Source organism: Haemorhous mexicanus, chromosome 26 (assembly GCF_027477595.1).
Source record: "Haemorhous mexicanus isolate bHaeMex1 chromosome 26, bHaeMex1.pri, whole genome shotgun sequence".
Classification (NCBI taxonomy): domain Eukaryota; kingdom Metazoa; phylum Chordata; class Aves; order Passeriformes; family Fringillidae; genus Haemorhous; species Haemorhous mexicanus.
The window spans coordinates 2,136,981-2,156,924 of NC_082366.1; the positions used below are offsets into that span (position 1 = coordinate 2,136,981).

General features: G+C 46.6%; 1 protein-coding gene across 8 annotated transcripts in view; it reads left to right on the top strand.

Moving 5' to 3' along the window:
* AGAP1 (ArfGAP with GTPase domain, ankyrin repeat and PH domain 1) overlaps nt 1-19,944 on the top strand; it is a 329,227-nt gene that overhangs the window by 215,242 nt on the left and 94,041 nt on the right. For 6 of the 8 annotated variants that reach the window (XM_059868339.1, XM_059868337.1, XM_059868341.1 and 3 more), the window contains one exon: nt 3,981-4,142. The exons of the other annotated variants lie outside the window; for them this stretch is intronic. In XM_059868339.1, the coding sequence (XP_059724322.1) occupies nt 3,981-4,142 (162 nt within the window). The remainder of the gene's footprint in view (nt 1-3,980; nt 4,143-19,944) is intronic. 8 annotated transcript variants of the gene reach the window in all.

The window sequence follows — 19,944 nt, forward strand, 5'->3', positions numbered from 1 at the left end:
GGCTTCCCAGTAAGCATATACACATATCCATATCAAGGAAACAGTGCTGAGAATACATGGATTAGCATAGTAATTTAACTGCCCCCTGCTAATCAACTTAAGCAACCAGCTGATGCATGCAGGATGCATTTGAAGAGGCAACACTTTCACAGCTCCAGCCTGGGCCAGGTAGCAGAGCAGAGCAGGGTTGGTGTGAGGATGGGAATCTGAGCGTGGCTGGGGGGACGAGGGGTGCAGGGTGTAAAGCCTGACCCAACATCCAGGCTTTGCTGTTCATGGATCAGGGAACCACAGGATGGTTGGGGCTGGAAGGACCCTTAAACCTCATCTGGTCCAACCCCCCTGCCCTGGGTGGGGACATCTTCAGCATTTTCTTCACTGAGTACTGCTGGCCTCCTCTTCTTCACTGTCTCCTGCTTGCCTGCTGAAAGGCTGAGCTGGGTTCTGCTGTCCAGGCTTTATCCCTGAGGAAAATTAAAGGACTTTTGCCAGGTCTGCTTTGGGGTTTGCCCATTGTAGATGGGAAGAACTGTGGGACTGTGTTGGAGAAGCTGTGGCCAGAGCAGCAGGCCTTGTTTTGGGGTGGCAGCTTTGGTGCCTGGTGTGGGAGTCATGTCCTGCAGTTGCACTGAGAAGTGGAAAAATCAGAGCTGGATTGGGAAATAATGATTTTAAATTGAGCTTCTAAGTAACAAGTTTGTGCTAGAGCTGAACATATCAAGGAGGGGAAGAGGAAAGGAAAGGGGAAGGAGAAGGGAAGGAGAAGGGAAGGGAAGGAGAAGGGAAGGAGAAGGGAAGGGAAGGAGAAGGGAAGGGAAGGGAAGGGAAGGGAAGGGAAGGGAAGGGAAGGGAAGGGAAGGGAAGGAGAAGGGAAGGGAAGGAGAAGGGAAGGGAAGGAGAAGGGAAGGGAAGGAGAAGGGAAGGGAAGGAGAAGGGAAGGGAAGGAGAAGGGAAGGAGAAGGGAAGGGAAGGAGAAGGGAAGGGAAGGGAAGGGAAGGGAAGGGAAGGGAAGGGAAGGGAAGGGAAGGGAAGGGAAGGGAAGGGAAGGGAAGGAAAAGGAAAGGGAAAAGGAAAGGGAAAAGGAAAGGAAAGGAAAAAGGGGGAAAGGGAAGGGAAAAGGAAAGGAAAGGAAAAGGGGGAAAGGAAAAGGGGAAAGGGAAGGGAAAAGGAAAAAGGGAAAGGAATGGAAAAGGAAAAGGCACACTATTTTCTATAGTCTGGCCTTCAGATGTCTACTCATGGATGCTGGCTTGATGGTCTGATTTGTCATGAAAATACACCCCTTGCAGCACCAGGACAAAGTGGGATTGAATCCTGAGTAAATACAGTGATAAAAGTTGCAGGATAAAGGTTACCAGGCTGTGGCAGTAGGAAAGAGGGAGCTGGGCTGGGTTCATCACAGTTCAGTCAAGTGTCACTTGAATGCAATTGGCACCTGTTCTGTGCTAGCAGCTCATACCTTTAATAGAGGTGCAGTGGAAGAAAAATTCTGCTTTGGATCCCAGAAAAAGTCACTTCTCCACAGGTTCATGTCACAGCGTGGGGCTGGAGCTTCCTCAGCTGGCATTAAGGTGAGAGGAGAGCTTTTGGTGCTGACATGATGGCACAGAAATCTTGATGGTCTCTTCTCAAGGTGTTGGTTTTGCATCATGGTCAGAAGGTGATGGGGCACTTGTGTCCAAAATCTTGTGGGCTAGGTAGAAGATGTCAGCAGAAAAATGTCACTGCTTGTGTTGTGTCTGTGCTGGCCTAAATCTCGAGTCTGTAGAACCCGCTCAGTCTCAGACTCTTGTCTCTCACATCAGCCATTCCCTTTAACTAGGTGGATCATCAAAAGAATTTATTAATATTCATTGTTTTTCTGGATTGTGAAAAGCAGAGGAAAAGGGGATTTCAAAGCAAGCATCACAGAAGCTGATTAGGAAGCAGAGATTTCTTTTAAGGCAGTGCAAAATACAACTTCTGTCAGCTCACGTTTTCATTTTCTGTTGTGGATTCAAAATTCTGAATTGCAGTTCAGTCCTCTGCTCTGTAGTCTCATGCCTTGGGAGGTCCCAGCGTGGTTCCAAAACCCACCTTAGACTTTGCATAATGAAACAAATGAGTTTTTCTGTCTATATATTTCATGTCTGCAAAGCAGGGATTGCCAGGCAGAACTTCTGGAGGGCTGAGTGAGTACATTAAAGACACAGATACTGTGATGGATCTGTGTTAAGGACTGAAGAGGAGATTTTGTCTTGGGAAAGGGGAGGAGAGAAAGGGACAATTATGCCAACTCTAATAAACACAAAGTAGTTCACTAAGCTCTGCTGTCTTCCCAAAGGCTGCTCTGGGAAAAGACATAATGATAGAACTGGGAGTCAGGAGATCTGGGTTTTATTTTCAAGTCTGCCACAATCTTCCTTTGTGGCCCTGGGTCATTTAACCTCTGAAAAATGGGGGAAATGATAGCAGATAATTAACAACCTCACAGGAGCATTGAAAATTAATTCATTAATTTTTCTGAACTCATCAGTAGAAGGTGCAATGGAAATGCAAAGTGTGAGGGTGCGTTATAACACTGCGTCTGTTCCTTTCCCTTTGCATGTGTTTTTTAAGAGTGTTCTTCAATCCAGAGAGGACCTGTGGGGCACCTTTGGAGAGCCTGCCACGAGAAATGAAACTGTAAATTCTTTGTGGCTTTATGATATGCAAGGCCTGTTGCTAGGGATGGAGTAAAATGTGCTCAGAACCCAAAACCATGGAGCAGGTTTTGGCCCATAGCAAGTTGTAAGACCATCAGAAACCTGAGTTTCTGGAAAGGTTTTAATTGTTTCTGCTCTAAAATGTATTCAACCAGATCCCACTTGTCCTGTTTTATGGTGAGAAACCTGTCCCTGTCACTCCCCCTTGCACACAGCTCCCAGCATTTTAATGTCCTAGGCCTCAGTGATTGTGAAAATACAGAAGTGTTTACTGGGTAAAGGCTGTTCTTTGTGTGTCCCCTTTGTGTCACATTCCTGGGAGCAGCCCCAGGAACGACACTTGCAGTCACTCCAATGTCTGCTTTGTGTCACGACGTTGGTTTAAGATTAAATGTCCAAGAGAGTTGGGTTTTTCCCCCTTGGTCTCTCAGTGCTGGCAGTCCTTTGCTCCCCATCAGTGTTCTTGGGGGACATACCTCTGTCAGGTATTATTTCGAGGTGCATTGTTTTAAACTCTTGGAGTTGGCTCAGTTGTATAATCAGTGGCTTTTAGGAATAAATTGATGCAACATTCACATTCTCTGATAAAATCCCTTCGCCCAGGATTTCTCTCCTGGGAAGCTGAGAAGCCTCAGAGAAAAGGAAAACAATTCTTATCTCCTTTGCTTCTCCTGTGCTGTGCTCATGTGGAATGTGTTTGGAGATTGTTCACCCACAGGTGATTGTTCCATTGCATTCTGCTGGGAGTTGTTTTGGCTCTTTGGCCAATCAGGGCCAAGCTGTGTCAGGGCTCTGGGGAGAGTCAGGAGTTTTCATCGTTATCTTTTAGCATTCAGTAAGTGTCCTTTCTGTATTCTTTAGTATAGTACAGCATTCTTTAATATAATATAGTATAATAAAGTAATAAATCAGCCTTCTGAGAAGATGGAGTCAGATGCATCATCCCTGCCTTCACTGGGACATTTCCCAGCAAATACAATAAAACTGATTTTCTGTGTCCAGTCTAATAAGCAGAGAAGCTCCAGAGAGTGTGCCTGGTAGCAGAGTGGTGGAAGACCATGTTTCCCAGAAGGTGAATGAACAGAATGATGTGATACCATCACAAATTTGGCTTTTTTTGTCTCCTTAGCTGGATTTGAGCTGGTCTCAGGACCGTCAGCTCCGGCGCTTCAGGGAGGGTCGTTGTGTGGGTGAAGTAACCCCTTCTTTCTGCTCATTTAGCCCCCCCCACCCATCCTGACACAAAATCCCTTCTGTGCTCTCTATTGACACGATTTGTTTTCCCTTTGTGCCTAGGGAACGTGACTACTAGCACATCTGTGTCTCAGATGGCCAGTGGGATCAGTCTGGTGTCCTTCAACAGCCGCCCGGACGGTTTGCACCAGCGCTCCTACTCGGTCTCCAGTGCAGATCAGTGGAGTGAGGCCACAGTCATTGCCAACTCTGGCATTAGCAGTGGTAAGAAACCTGCAGCTCTGGGGGGGCCACGTGCCTTGGGGTGAAGGGGGACTTTGGTGCTCCTGGTTTTTTCCAAAAGGGAAAAAAAAGGAAATTAAATGGTGCCCGCCGCGCTGGGTGCTGAACCTGCAGAGGGAAAAACTGGAATTAGAAAAACATTGACTGTTTTTGTGTGACAGGGCAGGGGGAATGGCTTTAAACTGAAAGAGAGGAGGTTTAGCTTGGATATTAGGGAGAAATCCTTTCCTGAGAGGATGGTGGCATTAGCAGTGGTAAGAAACCTGCAGCTTTGGGGGGGTCACGTGCCTTGGGGTGAAGGGGGACTTTGGTGCTCTTGGTGTTTTCCAGAAGGGAAAAAAAAGGAAATTAAATGGTGCCCACCACATTGTGGTGTTGGGTGCTGAACCTGCAGAGGGAAAAATTCGAATTGGAAAAAAGGGAATGGATGAACTTTAACATTGACTTGTTTCATGTGGGCATGGAGTGACAGGGCAAAGGGAATGGCTTTAAACTGAGAGGAGGTTTAGCTTGGATATTAGGGAGAAGTCCTTCCCTGCAGAGGTTGCCCAGAGAAGCTGTGGCTGCCCTGGAAGTGTCCAAGGCCAGGCTGGATGGGATTTGGAGCAGCCTGAGAGAATTCTGGGATACTTTTTTCAACATAAAGAGCTAATGTAGTTGCAATACTGCTTAATTTTAATTTCAGGTACGTCCTCATAGGATCCCAGAATGGTCTGGGTTGGAAGGGACCTTCAAGCCTGTCTTTCCCTACACCTTCCACTATCCCAAGCTGCTCCAAGCCCCATCCAGCCTGGCCCTGGGCACTCCCAGGGATGGAGCAGCCACATGATGTGTGTTGTTTGCTTGGTACTCAGGTTCCTTGCCCTGTGGGATGGATATCAGCAGTCAGTGACCTCCAGATCTCCTCCTCAGCGTGTCCTTTCTCTGCTCTGCTCTTGCTCCAGTGCCTGCACACTCCTGGCACACTCTTAGGTTTCCTCTGTGGAGCATTTAACAGCATTAAAAGGAGCAGGCACTATTCCTGGTGGTGTTTAGGAATTATTAGATTGTAGCAATCATTGGTTTTAAGGGGTAGGTGTGATCTTTGCTACCAGACCAGGGTGAATAGGTCAGGACAAAGGGGAGGAATGGTGTTTCTGATGGCTGCCCCTAAAATGGGAACAGTTAGGAGAATATGGGAACTATTTCACATGTCCCACATATATCTCTGTGTCTGTAGAAGCTCTGAAGCTGAGTATAGCCCTGAGAGCATCTCTGGACAGGTTTTTAGTGCCACCTTAGGAGAACAGAGGGTTTAAAATCATGATCACCGTGTTTCAGAGTGACATTAACTATCAGATTCACACTCAGCAAAGCACAGCCCTTTTCCTGGAGCTGTAAACATGGGGGCAGCACCTGCAGGAGATTTGCATTAAAATGGCCCAGATGTTGCCATTGAGCCTTGCAGGAAGGCAGGGATGGTGTGAAGCAGCACAGTGAAACAAATGCTTCAACTCTGTTCTCTGTGTTCCCCCAGCTCACCCACTCCTGGTTGAGCATCCTGCATGGATGCTGAGCTGGTTTCCAACTCAAAATCATATATTTTCTGCCTCTTCTCCCTGAGCTGCTTGGTCATTTTAATCCAGCCCAGCTCCACCTCCCTTCTGAAAGGTTAGACCAAAGTTTGGGCTTTTTTGTGCCTATTATCCTGTAGCTTTCCTAAGGCAAGATGGAGAATGTTGAGTGCTGGCTGTAGGAGGAAAGCAGGAGCTGTAGGCTGCAGTCCTGTGCCCCCTGACACCTGCAGGCAGGTGAGCAGGTGCCATTCCCATGCCAGATGTCCCAAAACCTCTAAAATTCAGTGAACTCCTACAAGTGGCATGTTAAAAAGTAGAAATACCCCTTAATTTCTGCCTCTGCCATCCCCTTGACTTCAGAATGCTGGGTTTGATGGACTTGCCTTTTGCTCCTGCTGCTGATCCTGAGCTGGTTTGCAATTCCTGGTGAGGGGAACCTTTTCTCCCACCCCAGCCCTGCCCTCTCCCAAATGGGCAGTACCAGTTTCTGACTTGACATTCATGTGGGATGAGTTCTGGCTCCAAAGAGATGACAGCCAGAATTACCTGAGAAATACTTATTTTGAAATTGCAGCTGACTGGTGGGTGCTTGTGAAGAAGCCTACCTTGAATAATTTCTTGCAGAGGTTCTAATATCTAAAGAAAAATTTTTGAGGGGTTGTTTTTTTATAAATATGGAGGGAAAACTGGATTAAAAACAGGTTTTAGGCAACTAAGGGTCAGCAGACTCAGAAGTATTGCACTAAAACTCCTACAAAACCTCAAGAATAATTGATTGCTCTGAGTGTATCATCTTTGGTAAGCTCAGAGATGTGTCCTTTATGTTGGCAAGTTGACGCATGAAAAACCCTTTTTAATTTCTGGGGGTTTTTTCTCCATTAAAAGAATTTTGATATTTTAGTCATAAAAAGCTAATACTGTGAAAGCAGCAGGTATGGCAAGAAGCTAAGCATCTTTTGGAATTCAAATGCCAATGTACTGGAGAATATGCCTGCTTATTGTCACGTGGTTTTATTGTAGACAAAATAACATATTGGGATTCAATTTTTCTCTGCACCTTTTTTTCACATTAAATTAATACTTTGTGTGGCTCCAGAGAACTTTTCAAAGTCTTCCAAACCAGACCTTTGGTTTCCTGGGGCTTCTGTCTTTCAAGCAGCTGTGAACATCTCCTAATTAGATAAATTACTTTGTAGTGGGCAGAGCCACAAAACAGGAGGTGCTGGTTAAATTAAAGGGGAAAAATAGAAAAATCCATTCTCTGAAATGGAATGCCCCACTGCTTTATGACTATTACTGTTGTAAGGTTTTACATTTAAGTACCTGAGGTTTAAAATTAAATGTCTAATATAATTTGGTGCTGGTAACATGAAGCCTGTGCCTGCCCTGGGAGAAAATCTCGACAGCTTAGTTTGGTGTTTCAAATTGCTGCGTGCTGGATAGTGAGCAGCTCGTGCTGCTGGCTCACTATTTAGCTCAGTCCCACCTGCTGTTCAGCATCATTTCCAATGCAGGAACATATTTGCCTTAAAAACTCCCGAAATTTCAAAAGGCTGTTCCGGCAGCACATGAAAAATTAATTCTTTTTGCCTTTTTTCCTCTTTTTTATTTTTTTTTTCTCCCCCTTCTCCTCCGTGCTCTTGTAAGTGCTTGACAGAAGTAATTTTAGCAGCAAGAGAGAATAAAAACTGGGGGCAGTAAATCCCTGTCCAGGAACCTCTTGTGTGGATTCTTTATGGACCCAGAATTGATCTGTGTGTCAGATCCTGATGTAGTTTCAACTGTTTATCACCCTAATGGTGGTAGAGAGACCATGAACATCAACTTATAATCCCCCATGAAAGAAATTGGTGTTTGCAGTCAATGAAGGAGCAGCTCAGCTTTATTGATAGATTTGGAACAATTACTGCTGCTCCAGCTATTGGCCCAGAGGTTTTCCTGGATCCCACTGGAAGCCTGAGATGTTTTTTCCTCTGATAAATCTCCTCCTTGATGTTTTGTTTTGGTTTTTTTTTTTCTTTTATCACCCAGAATTATCTGTACTTGCTCATTGCTGGGGAGCAGGAGGGTTTCTGGTCTCAGGGGAGCCATTTGTGACCCATTTGGGTGTTAAAATTCTGCTCTGGATTGTGCATCCCCCAATTCCTCCTCTGTAAATCCAGCTGTCGTTTTCATAAAATCACAACATTTTTACAGCTACAAAAGCCCTCAAATATCATCCAGTCCAGCCCTTAACCCAGCACTGCCAAGCCCACCACTAATCCCTGTTCCTAAGTGCCAAATCCAAACATTTTTGGACACTTCCAGGGATGATGGAAGTGTTCCACTCTTTCCCAGGGCACCCTGGGCCAGTGAGGAAATTTTCCTGCCAGGAGGGGACAGCTGGGGGGTCAGGCTGTGCTCCAGGGAACAGGGACAGGAGCAGAGGGAACGGCCTCAGGCTGGGCTCAGCTTGGACATGAGCAGGAATTTCTGCATGGAAAGGGTGCTCAGGGATTGGAGCTGCCCAGGGAGGTTTGGAGTGCCCATCCATCCCTGGAGGTGTCCAGGGAATGCCTGGACGTGGCACTCAGAGCTCTGGGGACAGTGACAGGTTGGACTCAGTGGTCTTGGAGGGCTTTTCCAATTCCATGATTTTAGAGATGCTGATGTCCCTAAAGAGATGGCTCTGGCTGCTCTCCAGTCTTCACAGTTTGTGCATCTCTGAAGAACCTGACAGACAGACAGACAGACAGACAGACAGACAGACCCCCCCAGTTTGCCAGCAGAATATTTGTGGTGCCAGGAACCACAGGCAGCTGCCTGGCAGAAGTGAGATTTGTGAGCCATCACTCTGAGGAGACCAAGGGTGCCATTTCCTACCTGGGGATGAACAGCAGCCTGGTTCACTCTCTTTTTCAAGGTCCTGTTTTATCATTTGGCTTCTGAGACCATCAGAGGGAAGGATCCAGCATTCAGCTCTTCTGACAGAGCACTGCAAACACCACTTGGCATGGGACAGGGATTTCTGGTCTCTGCACTTGTAAATTGTCATTTGAATTCCAGCATGATGTAAAATCCTGCAGTAAATCAAATATCTGTTTAAATATCATCCACTTAGGCTTTATCACTGTACAATTGCTGGTACGGGCCATTGGAGCTGGGCTGTAATTTATGGAAGTTGTAATACCTGCTGGCTTCTGAGTTTCTAACAGTTTGGTCTTAGGGGTTATTAATGTAAAATTGAGTTCTCACTGTGCCATGGGGTGTGAGAGGTCGCTGGAGTGTTGATATTAATGCAGACCTTGCAACTTGCCTTCCTTGTCTGATCCTAAGTGCTGGGAATGATTAAATGATGGAACCTTCTGCTCTGCCTTGGGAGAGGAAATGGTTCAACCTGACATCAGAAAATACCATTTAGAGCTGTTGGAATTCCATAGGCAACTTCTTGGCCAGGATCAATTATATCACTTCAAATAGATTTGCAGAGTTTTGGAATTGTTTATGGTCGCTGTATACAGATGGTTTAGGTCAGAAGAGCTTTTTCCTCCTTTTTAAATATGGAAATTGTGATTGAAAAGCAAATATAGATTTATTTTCTCCTTTTTTTTTTTCCTAGCTGCTTTAAAGCTACTCTGGGATTTCCTGTAGTTCTTACTATGTAATATAATAAAATTCACCATGCATAATATGTGCACATAGTTTACAGTGTTTTACACAGGACAGGAAAGGGAATATTCTTCTCCTTTTCATCCGTTTTTGTGATCCACAAATTGCTTTTGGCAAAATACTTCCAGAGGGAAACTATTGCAGTCCAGCAGGGTAAACTCTGCTAGCAACAAGTTATTATTGCCTTACCTTGAGGAAACTTGGGTTATAAAGCACCATTTTCTAACAATTTCTGCAAAGCCATCCCCTTTCAGCATGAGGCTGTGTGCTGAGAAACTTCCAGTATTTAAATTTACCTGGCATTCTTGACAGGCTCTGCCCTGAAATAGCCCAGTCAACCAGAAATATTAAAAAATCTCTGTGTAGCAGTGTCCTAGGAAACTGGTCATTTTTTTGGATTTGCTGATCCTGCAGGACTTGAGGTTTGAAACTGGTTTGAATTCAGGCAGGGGACGATGGGGATTTGTGGTTCCCCAGAGAAATGTAAGGCCTGGGGGGCAGTGGTGATAAAGAAGTGCTCTGGAAAGGGGTTTGGAGAGGGGTTTGGAGCATTAATCCAGCTGGTGCTGTCTGCCTGGGGTTTTTGGGACTGTGGCAGCCTCTGGAAGCAGCAGGAGCCTGTGCTTACCCCTCCTGCTCTGCAGACCATGGGAAATCTCAGCTCAGTGGGAATCCAGGGGTCACCATCCCTGTGTGGCACTTAGGAACATGTGCTGGGTTAGGGGTTGCACCAAGGATCTCAGAGGGCTTTTCCAACCTCAGTCATGCTGTGGGTCTGTGCCTTTCTCCTGCCCATCCAGGCCCTGGGTGGCAGCTCAGTGACACCAAGCTGGAGATGAGCTGCTGCCATCTGGGCCGGTGTCCAGCAGAGAAGGGACATCAAAGAGTGAAAGGTCTGACAGCAGCTCTTCACTTTGTGTCTCTGGGGGCACCAAGAGCCCTCTGAGGTTTGAACTCTGCCATGATGTTGGTTTAGGGGGGACTTTGGCTGAGTTTCAGCTGCTCCTCTGTTTATCCAGTGCTGCTGCTTAAATCCTGAGCTACGTTTTTGCAGTTCTCCGTCTGCTTTTCTTGTTAAAGAGCTTCTTCTTTCTGCTCTCCTCCTGATTAAAACACAAAGAATTGTTGCATTCAGCAATTAAATCCTGCTCTTGATTCCAAGAAACAGGAGCTTGCATCCTCAGGTAATTTGACATTGGCAGCCTGATGCTGATCTTAATGTTGCTCACAGCCTGGAGTGCCAAATGTCTGTCAGTGAATTGTTCATGGGACTAAATTAACTTCTTGACTGAACTGTAAAGCTCTGGGTTTTCCCAGCATTTACTCTTGGATGTTTAAATACAGATTTTGCATTTAGCTTGGCTTAGGATTTACACTGAAGTAAAATGCAAGTAGCATGTTCTTTATATCAGGGGAAAAAGGTGATTTATTCCTGGTTACTGATGTTGATTAATCTGATTTGATTGTCTGGCAGTGCTCAGTAAATCAGGGCTTTTTCTGCCTGTAGCTGGGCTTGGTTGTCACACCTTCTCTGTTATCCCCACTCAGGAGAAAAAAAGGGGGAAAAGCCCTCAAGACAAAGCACTTTACTTTTATTCCTGGAGTTTAGGCTTCAACTGACAGAATAGTGAGGAGAGTGAATGTTGTCTTCATCAGCTCTTCAAGCTGTCCAAGAAACACTTTCCAAAAGTCAGGGCTCCTGCAGAAGGCACCTGGATACCCAGCATGGTTCTGTGTAGCTCAGACATTTGTCAGATACAGCCCTTAAAGTCTGCAAAATTCTGGTTTTATGTTAGAACCATTCTTTTGGATCATTGCATAAAAACATTTTAATGTCAGGTATAATACTGGAGATGGTCACACCTCTGCACAAGGGAATTCTTCATCAGGGAGGCTGTCCTGTTATCTCATTTGTATTTAGAAGAGTGTAAGTTTTAAAGGTTTTTATTTGGCCTCTTTGTAGTTTAAGGCTGCTTTAATCTGAAATGCTTGCAGTAATTGCAGGGAATTAAATACATGAGCTGGATTCCCACAATATCCTGCAGGAAGTTATGGGCTTTGAAAATAAAATCACGTTTGCAGAGAGCATTATAAATCCAGAGACACACTCTCAAGTAAACATAGAGGAAAGACATAATGCTGCAAGAGCAGAATGTGACATTTTATAAACTCTTTGATTCAAGTAGTGTGCCTCACAAATTTCATAAGCCCACTGAATTCTGTATTTAAGGACTTTACAAGGAAGACTTAAGGGAAATAAATAAGCTTCCCAAATCAGTGAGCTTTTATCTTTCCTTAATCTTTTTATCTTAGTGTAAACAAGCTAAGTTTGTTAATAATGTAAATACTAAATTTATTTTAAATTTTGTGAAGGTTTAAATGCAAAGTTGAGAAAGCAAAATGTTCATGTATAGCTCCCATGGGAGCAATTCCTGATTTGAGGATTTCTTCTTTGCACATCCACACTTGAGAAGTTCCAGTGTGCTTCTGACAGTTCCATCCTTGTTTCAAGTTTAATGTTACATTCTTGTTCACTGTGCAGGCAGGAGTGCAGTGCTTTGTTTTGTAGGGTCTGGAGGAAGAGTGTGCAAGAAACACACCCAGTGCTTTTGTCCCTTCTTGGGCCTTAATGAAGTTCCTGTTCCAATTAGGAGCAGAGCAGTTGCCTCCTCAAGTGTGGCTGCTGGCAGGCTGGGTTTGTCCCCATCAGAGCAGTGGGGTTTTAGGGATGTTGTGTATTCCTTACCTATGGAATCCAACAAAGCTTGGGTTTTTAGGGATGTTGTGTATTCCTTACCTATGGAACCCAACAAAGCTTGGGTTTTTTAGGGATGTTGTGTATTCCTTACCTATGGAACCCAACAAAGTTTGAGTTTTTTAGGGATGTTGTCTATTCCTTACCTATGGAACCCAACAAAGCTTGGGTTTTTAGGGATGTTGTCTATTCCTTACCTATGGAACCCAACACTTCAAAGCTTGGGTTTTTAAGGATGTTGTCTATTCCCTACCTATGGAACCCAACACTTCAAAGCCACCTCACAGCGCTCGCGGCTCGGGGAGTGAAAGAAGCCTCTGTGCACAGGGCCCTGGCCACAACCTGGGGATTGTTGGGTCCAGCTGGAGCTCAGAGCTTCCCTTCCTGCAGGTGGGAGAGCTTCCCCTTTCAAGTGCCCGGGCCCCTCATTTGTCACAGTTGATCTCATCCCTTCATGCAGCCGGGCCGTGAGCAGTATCCATTGCACTGGGGGCTTCTCTGAGGAAGGGCCCCCACTTGTTTATCCCAGAGCTAGATAATGGCCTTGATTAAAATTGGAAATTAAAAAAGAAAAGTTTGTGGATGGCAGTTAGGCCACCTGACACCTCTGAAAGACAGAGCTTTGTGTTTTAAGAGCTTTGCTTTTCAGCTCTGGGTGTCTGCGATAGGAAAATGTTTGATTTCGCCTTTGATTAAGAGCAGGCTTGGTGTTGCTGCCATTATTTCTCTTCCTTTCTGACAGTGCTGCTCATGGCATACATTACCAGGAAAGCCTTAGCTTTTTCCTGCCTAGCATGATGCAATTAACAGCCAATTTGCTCTACAGCAATTATTCAGCTTTAATTGGAAAATGTTAATAGTGAAAGTCTCTTGATTTTTTTTTTTTTTTTCCCCCTCCAAAACACTGATATTAGGGCTTGTCACTGAAGTCTCGTGGACTGACAGTGGAGAGTTTCCTAACCTCTTCTCAATTACCACAGAGTGGGTTTGAAGCTTGAAGTTATCCACAGGTTATACAGACGGAAGGTTAAAGTACAGGAGTAGAGACGAGACATCTTTCTGCCTCTGAGCAGCCTTTGAAGAGAGTCAGTTCTTCCTCTCTGTCTTACTTTGCCTATCTTGAAACACAAGGTAAATATTTTAGTAGGAAGTGATTCAGTAAGCCATGGATTCATTATTTTCCAAGTGCCTGCTGACCTGCAGGCTCTGTTTCAAAGCAAAATGTTGTTAAATGAGGATTTTTTTTTATGCAGTGAGAAGACAGTGCTGATGGTTAGATCAGGGTGGAGCTCTGCCCCGCTCTGTGTAATTAGGGTGAATTTATTATGCATCTCATTTTGATCTAAAATAGCATTTGTATGTACCTGACCACGATGGAGCTTGTTCACCCAAAATGTGTTCTTTTAGTGTGCTCCAAGGTTTGGTCCCCATCTCCATTCCTGGGGGTGGTCCTGGTGGGTTTGCCACACCCAGGGTGCTGCAGTTGGCAGCTGTTCTTGAGGTGCCTGGCTTCAGAAAGGGGAGATAGAAACCAGCATGAATCACAGGATCACAGAATGGCTTGGCTTGGAAGGGCTCAAACACCCTCCTGTCCAACTTCCCACTTGGACAGGCTGCTCCAAGCCCCACCCAGACTGGCCCAGACAAACCAAGACATGACCTGGAATTGAACTGGGAGTTTCTGCCCCGAGGTGTGTCTTCAAAAGACCACCCATCTCCTTTCTCCCTCGTGAAAATTCCCTGAAATGAGCAAGTTACCTGCACTGAACCCCCAGAATTTCTGCCTTCCGTGCTGTTTCCCCCTCTCTGTTCCACATCCCAGCTGATGGCCAGGGGAAGCAGTGACACCCACAGCCTTGTGCACCCACTTGGCAGCAGTTCAGGGTGACACCACACAGGGCTCTCAGGGCTGATGCTGCCCAGTGAAAACCTTCTGCCAGAAGAATTAGGGGTGTTCCCTGTACATCTCCACTGCAGGTCTGTTCAGCAGGAGCCACCAAGTCACTTTGCCTTGGGATGTGGTGGCATCCTGCAGCATCCCAGACTGGCTTCTCTCTCCTGGTTTGTTGTCCTTATGTGTCCAAACAACTTGTCAGGCTTGATCTTTCCACAGGGCATCCAGAGCAGAGGAGGGGAGTGCAGGGATGTGTCTGTGTGATGGGGAATGAGATAAATTAACAAACCCTGCTCGCTCAGGGAGGGGTTTGGATCATCCCTGCCCCTGCCCTGAACCTGCTGCAGGCAAGATGTGTGGAGGAAGATTAGGATCTCATCCCCAGCTCACATTCTCAGGTTGCAGGTCCTCTAAAATGCAGTCTTTGCTTTGCTTGTCACCATCCTGGCAGCACAGGAGAGAATTGTGTAGGAATAGTTGTGTGCTCTCCTTGTGGGAGCTGGTGAATTCCTCCTGGAAACGAGGAGCTTCCTTTGAAAGGGAGCTTCTTTTCTTCCTAGCCATCCTTCAAGTTCCAGGGAGCAGGATGCTGTTTTGCCAGCACTGTAATGTGTTGCTCCTTAGGAGGGAAAATGTACTTTTGTGGGATTTTTTTAAGCTCTATTGTTGCATATCTGCTCTCATGCTTCTTTTATGATGGCCCAGCATTGTGCATTGGTAGGGAATGAGCTAGAGGTGATGTGTCTTCCCTTTAGGGAAGGGAGATGGTAATGAGGGTCTTTCCAAAATTACTGAAGCCTTCCAGTACCTGTGCCTGAGCATCTTGAGGTTGATTGTCTCTCCCAAGGCTGTGGATGCTGTCCCTCCCTTGGCACAGAGGGGAAGGGGTGCTTGTGCCCTGGGGTCTGGAGGTGCTGCCATACAGCCAGACCCTCCAAAAGCAGGCAGGTCCCTCTTCTGCTGCCTAGAAGGAAGCTTTGTTTTCCTGGTTTAATTGAAGTTGCTCTTAGAGGAAAGGAGTTGTTCAGTGGGGCTTCCTGAGGATGATGACAGGACAGCTTTGAGATTTGCAGGCTCTGGGCACAAGGCTGCAAAAATGGGAGATGCTGTGGAAAGGGAAGGTTCCCAAGGCTCTTTGATGTCCATCCAGAGCCTCCTTTAATTCCCTTCCATGCAGCAGCTTCATTTAAGCCCTCCATAGCTTGAGTGCCTGAGCTGAGCTCAGCTCAGCGATGACCAGATGCACCTAGTTCCTCCAAAGGTGTGAGCTCTCTGTACCTGACAAATATTTGCCTTTTTTTTTCATCCTGGAGGCTGCAATCTCGTGCCACCCCTTCTCCCCCACTCCCAAGTATTTATTACATCCAGAGACTTGTGCCAAGCTGCAGTTCTGACAGGATTTTAATGTCAGTCCTGTACATCTGCCCGGTGAGATTGCAGCATCCCTTTCACTTCAGTCTGAGGCAGAGGAGGAAGATAAAGAACTTGATAGAACATTTATGGTAATAGCTGTAAAGGGAAGCTGGAGAGCAGTGGATTTCACAGCCAGAAAAATCTCAGCTCAGGGAAATGGGTCTGAAATACAAACTACAGATAGTTATAGTCTCTTGCTTCCCCCGTTTAAATAAAAGGATTGCTTTTCTCACCTTTATTTAAAACACATGTGTGGAAGATGAAAGTGTCCAGCTATTTTTTTATTATTCAGTCCACCAGCTACCGACATCTTTGCCTTATTTCATTTCAGCACTAATGGCACAGTGAAAGTTCTGAAACACCCTCTTTGGATTCAGCCTTCCTTGGGTCTCAGCAAAGATTCCTGCTGCAGGCAGAGCTGTTGCTGTTGTTTTCGTCATCAGTGCTTTCTCTCTGCTCCTGAACCCGGTGCTATTAATTGTGTTGCTGCTTCTGCTCTTTAATTGATCCCATTCACCGCTCCCGCTTTTGTAACGTCTGACTTCTTGTCACTTCGGCAAATCAAAAACCCAAATTAATCAATCTCCAGCCACTTGAGAATAAGGCCGTGTTGGGGAGCTGGGCTTGACAAAAAAGTCTAATTTCACTTTGAAAGCCTGTTGGAAAATTTTAACAAGAAGATGCAAGAAAAATGTAAACCAGATCAAGCTCGACTTTGGTCTGCGGAGAATAGCGTCACCTGTTGAGTTTGTTTCAAGTTTTTGTAAATAGGTGATTTGACAAAAATATGAAATAAATCAAAAGGCACGGGGATAGAAGGGGTCAGAATATGCTTGGTTCTGCTGCAGATGGTTACACAGGAGAGAGGGGTGTGTGTGTGACACAGAGAATAGGAGCCGTGGGCCAACGACGAAGCTCCGCTCTTGGACTTTTGTGTCCCAGCCTTTGTGCTGTGCTATTCCCGTCCCTCACACGTTGCCTCTTTTCCTGCTTTTCCCACCCCCAACTCCTTTACCCTGGCCTGGGGTGCTCATCCTGGCTTATTGTCCCTCATTTCCTTGTCCTCCTTGGTTCCTGTGCTGGCATCTCCTGCACCTCTGCTGCAGGTGCTGAAGGAGTCGTATCTCAGACGGGTTTGGTGAGGGGCCTTAGGAATTTGGGATGCAAGGAAGTTGTTTTTCTGTTCTAGGAACACCAGGAAGCACAGTCTGGGTTTGGATTGAGTTTCAGACAGCTCAGAGCTGGGGGTGTTCATCTGGTGAGGAGAAGGCTCCAGGGAGAGCTCAGAGCTCCTACCAGGACCTAAAGGGGCTCCAGGAGAGCTGGAGAGGGACTGGGGACAAGGGATGGAGGGACAGGACACAGGGAATGGCTCCCACTGCCAGAGGGCAGGGATGGATGGGATATTGGAAAGGAATTGTTCCCTGGGAGGGTGGGCAGGCCCTGGCACTGCCCAGAGCAGCTGTGGCTGCCCCTGGATCCCTGGCAGTGCCCAAGGCCAGGCTGGGCAGGGCTTGGAACACTCCATGGCAGGGGTGGGATGAGATGATCTGTTGAGTCACTTCCAATCCTGTGATTCAGTGATGATTCTGTTAATTTTCCACCCTTTCCAAATCCAGGAGGACACTCACAAAGTCCTTAGGGGACACAAATGGAGTTGTCTTTGAGATCCATTTGTCAAGCACATGCAGCTTCCAAATAGCAAAATAATAGAAAAGATAGGAAGTGGGAATTGTTACCTTTTACAAAATATGTGTAACACTGGGAGAGGATATGAAATTGTTTCAAGCAGCAAATGAAGCCCTGTACAACAGCACAGCTCTTGAGACTCTTCTGAGGACTGGTTTTCATTTCATGTTCTGTCTCTTGACTCTGGGTTGTAGTTGTAGACAAAGTGTTTCTTCTGTTCCACCCCTCCTTTCTTCTACCACAGTTTGTCATACTTGAAAGGAATTTCTCTCATGACCATAATTGCAAAATGGATCTTGTAGAGAGGCAGACATGGCACTTGCCTTGTGGAGTAAAAGCTGCCTTGGCTTTTTTGTTTTGTTTGGTAAATTCTCTCAAATGAGGGTTGAACTTGGACAAGAACAGTCTCTGTATTAATCCATATGTCCTGCACCTGTAGAGAAAAATCACCCTGTGAAGAGCAGAGAGGTGGGGTTTTTATGTCCCATCTCTGCATAACTCAAGGGGTGTTTGGTCACCAAGGGTCACTTGTTGCTTTTGGGCATGGAGTGAGGTACTGCACGTACTTTCACAGGGCTGCCACGAGCCTGGAAGTGTCCAAGGCCAGGCTGGGCAGGGCTTGGAGCAGCCTGGGACAGGGGAAGGTGTCCCATGGCAGGAGTTGGGGTGTAAGGTCCCTTCCAAGCCAAATGATTCAGCAGTGTGGCTGTGTCAGCTCTCCCTTCCAGCTGAAAGAGTTAATCATGGCACTGGGGAGGGATGGAGGGCATGAGGAAGGCTCCTGGCAGCTGGGACACAGCGTGGGCATCTCTGGCTCACTCCTGGAGGCTGCAGCAGCAGCAGCAGGCGTGGGCTGAAACACGAGGACGCTCTGTTTGGGGATAGAAGGCATTTCCAGCAGAGCTTTGCTGCTCATCACTTCAAAACAGTCACAAAAAAACGAGGCTGTGCCGGTCAGGACAACCCCAGCTCCGTGGCAAGGGGAGAGTTTTGTCCTCGGTGTCGTGTCATGGAGCTCTGCACCCTGCAAATGATGACCATCATCAAGGGAAGCTGTGCCCCTGCAGTCCATCAAGAGCTGCAGAGCTAATGATGGGCTGGGCAGATAATCGGGGGAGAGTTAATTGTAAGGTTCGATATGGCATCTTGTCAGCAGAGATAAGTTGTCACGTTTTCCACTTGAGCTGAAACTAAATGATTGTAAAATAAGTTATGAGTGTCCTTGGGCCTGTCTGCCAGAATGATGGCTAAGAATACATTCCTGGCCCATCAGTCTCAAGCAGCCCGCTTGATATTTATGCGAACTGAATGTTATTTTATTCCCCCTCTAGTCATGCTTGTCAGCTCCCCGAGTGAAAAGTGAAACTGCTGCTTTGACTCATACTTCAAGTATTGAAGCTCGGAGAGGCTGCAGATTGTTATTATTATTACCAGTATTATATATTTTTTCGGGTGTGTGTTGAACATTGATGCCCGATTGGGAAGAACTAATGGCTGACATTGAGCGTGCGGGATGGCTGGAAAACAGCCCATCCCAGCCCAGTGGAACGCAGCTTATGGCTTCCAGTGCCTCTGTCAAAGCTGCTTGAGATGGGGAGTAATGAGGCGCTGGCTTTTTTAATTTGCCATGCCTTTATCCTTGCCTCTTTTTTCCCCCCCCCTCCTTTTTTTTTTTTTATTTTTTTTTTAAATATATATTTAATAGTGCCGGCAGTGGTCGTCTGTTCTCAGGCGTGGTAATTGATACCAAATAAAATGCATTATTTGTATTCAGTCAGGAGGATGAAATTGCATTCAGCGGGCTGAAGCCTGAACTCATTTACAGTTTCCCCAAGCCCGAGCTTTCAGGAGCCCTCTTTTCAATTTGAAGAATACCTTGTCAGGCAAGAGAAGGAGTGGGAAATGGGAGAGCACAGCGTGGAAGCCCGGTGCCTTTTGATTGCTCATATTTTAAACCAGGGCAATGTTAAATAACTCCCATCTTCAAAGGGTGGGCTCGGGAACCGGGGATCCGGGGCAGCGGCGCGCCGGCGATACCAACTCTGCTCCCTTTATGAGGCACCAACCTTCCCTTGCTGCTTGAGGGGGAGGGAGAGCTCCAGGCTCCCACTTGAGAGCAGTTTGACCCAAGGACAGCAGGTTATTACCTGGAAGGGGCTGGGGATGACGAGGATTTACCACGGGAGGTTAATTCTTCAGCTCTCCGACGCCAGGCATCAACCCCGTACGTCCCTCATTTTTCAGAGCTCTCCAGCAGGTTTTGTTGGGGGGATTTACAGCCTGGAAATTAGACAGAGCTGCCACCAGTGTGTGGATCTAGCCTGATGGGTTTTAACAGGATGAATTCCGTGGTGCTGCCTCAGGATTGTGGGGATTTTTCACCGTTGGATGGGTGCAGGGCACGGTGGTTGATGCTGCAGGTGCAGGAGGGGATGAACTCGGGTGGGTTTGATTGTTTCTAAAGTGAAAGCTGGGAATGTGTGGGGGAGGGAAGTGAAGCATTTTGAATCACAGAATCCCAGAAAGGTTTTGGGTTGGAAGGAACATTAAACATCACCTGGTTCTAACACCTCTGAGAGGGACACCTTCCACTAGCCCAGGTTGCTCCAAGCCCTGTCCAGCCGGGCTTTGGGCACTCCCAGGGATGGGGCAGCCACGGTCTCTCTGGACAACCTGGGGGTTTTCTCCTTCTTTTGAAGTATCACCTTTGGAAACCTCCAAAGGTGGTCCCTCCTTGGCACTGGCAGTACCCCAGTGCATCTGTGCTCATGCCTTTGTGTTTCTGGCACCCTCTTCTGCATCTTCTCTCCGTGCCATGGATCCAAAGGG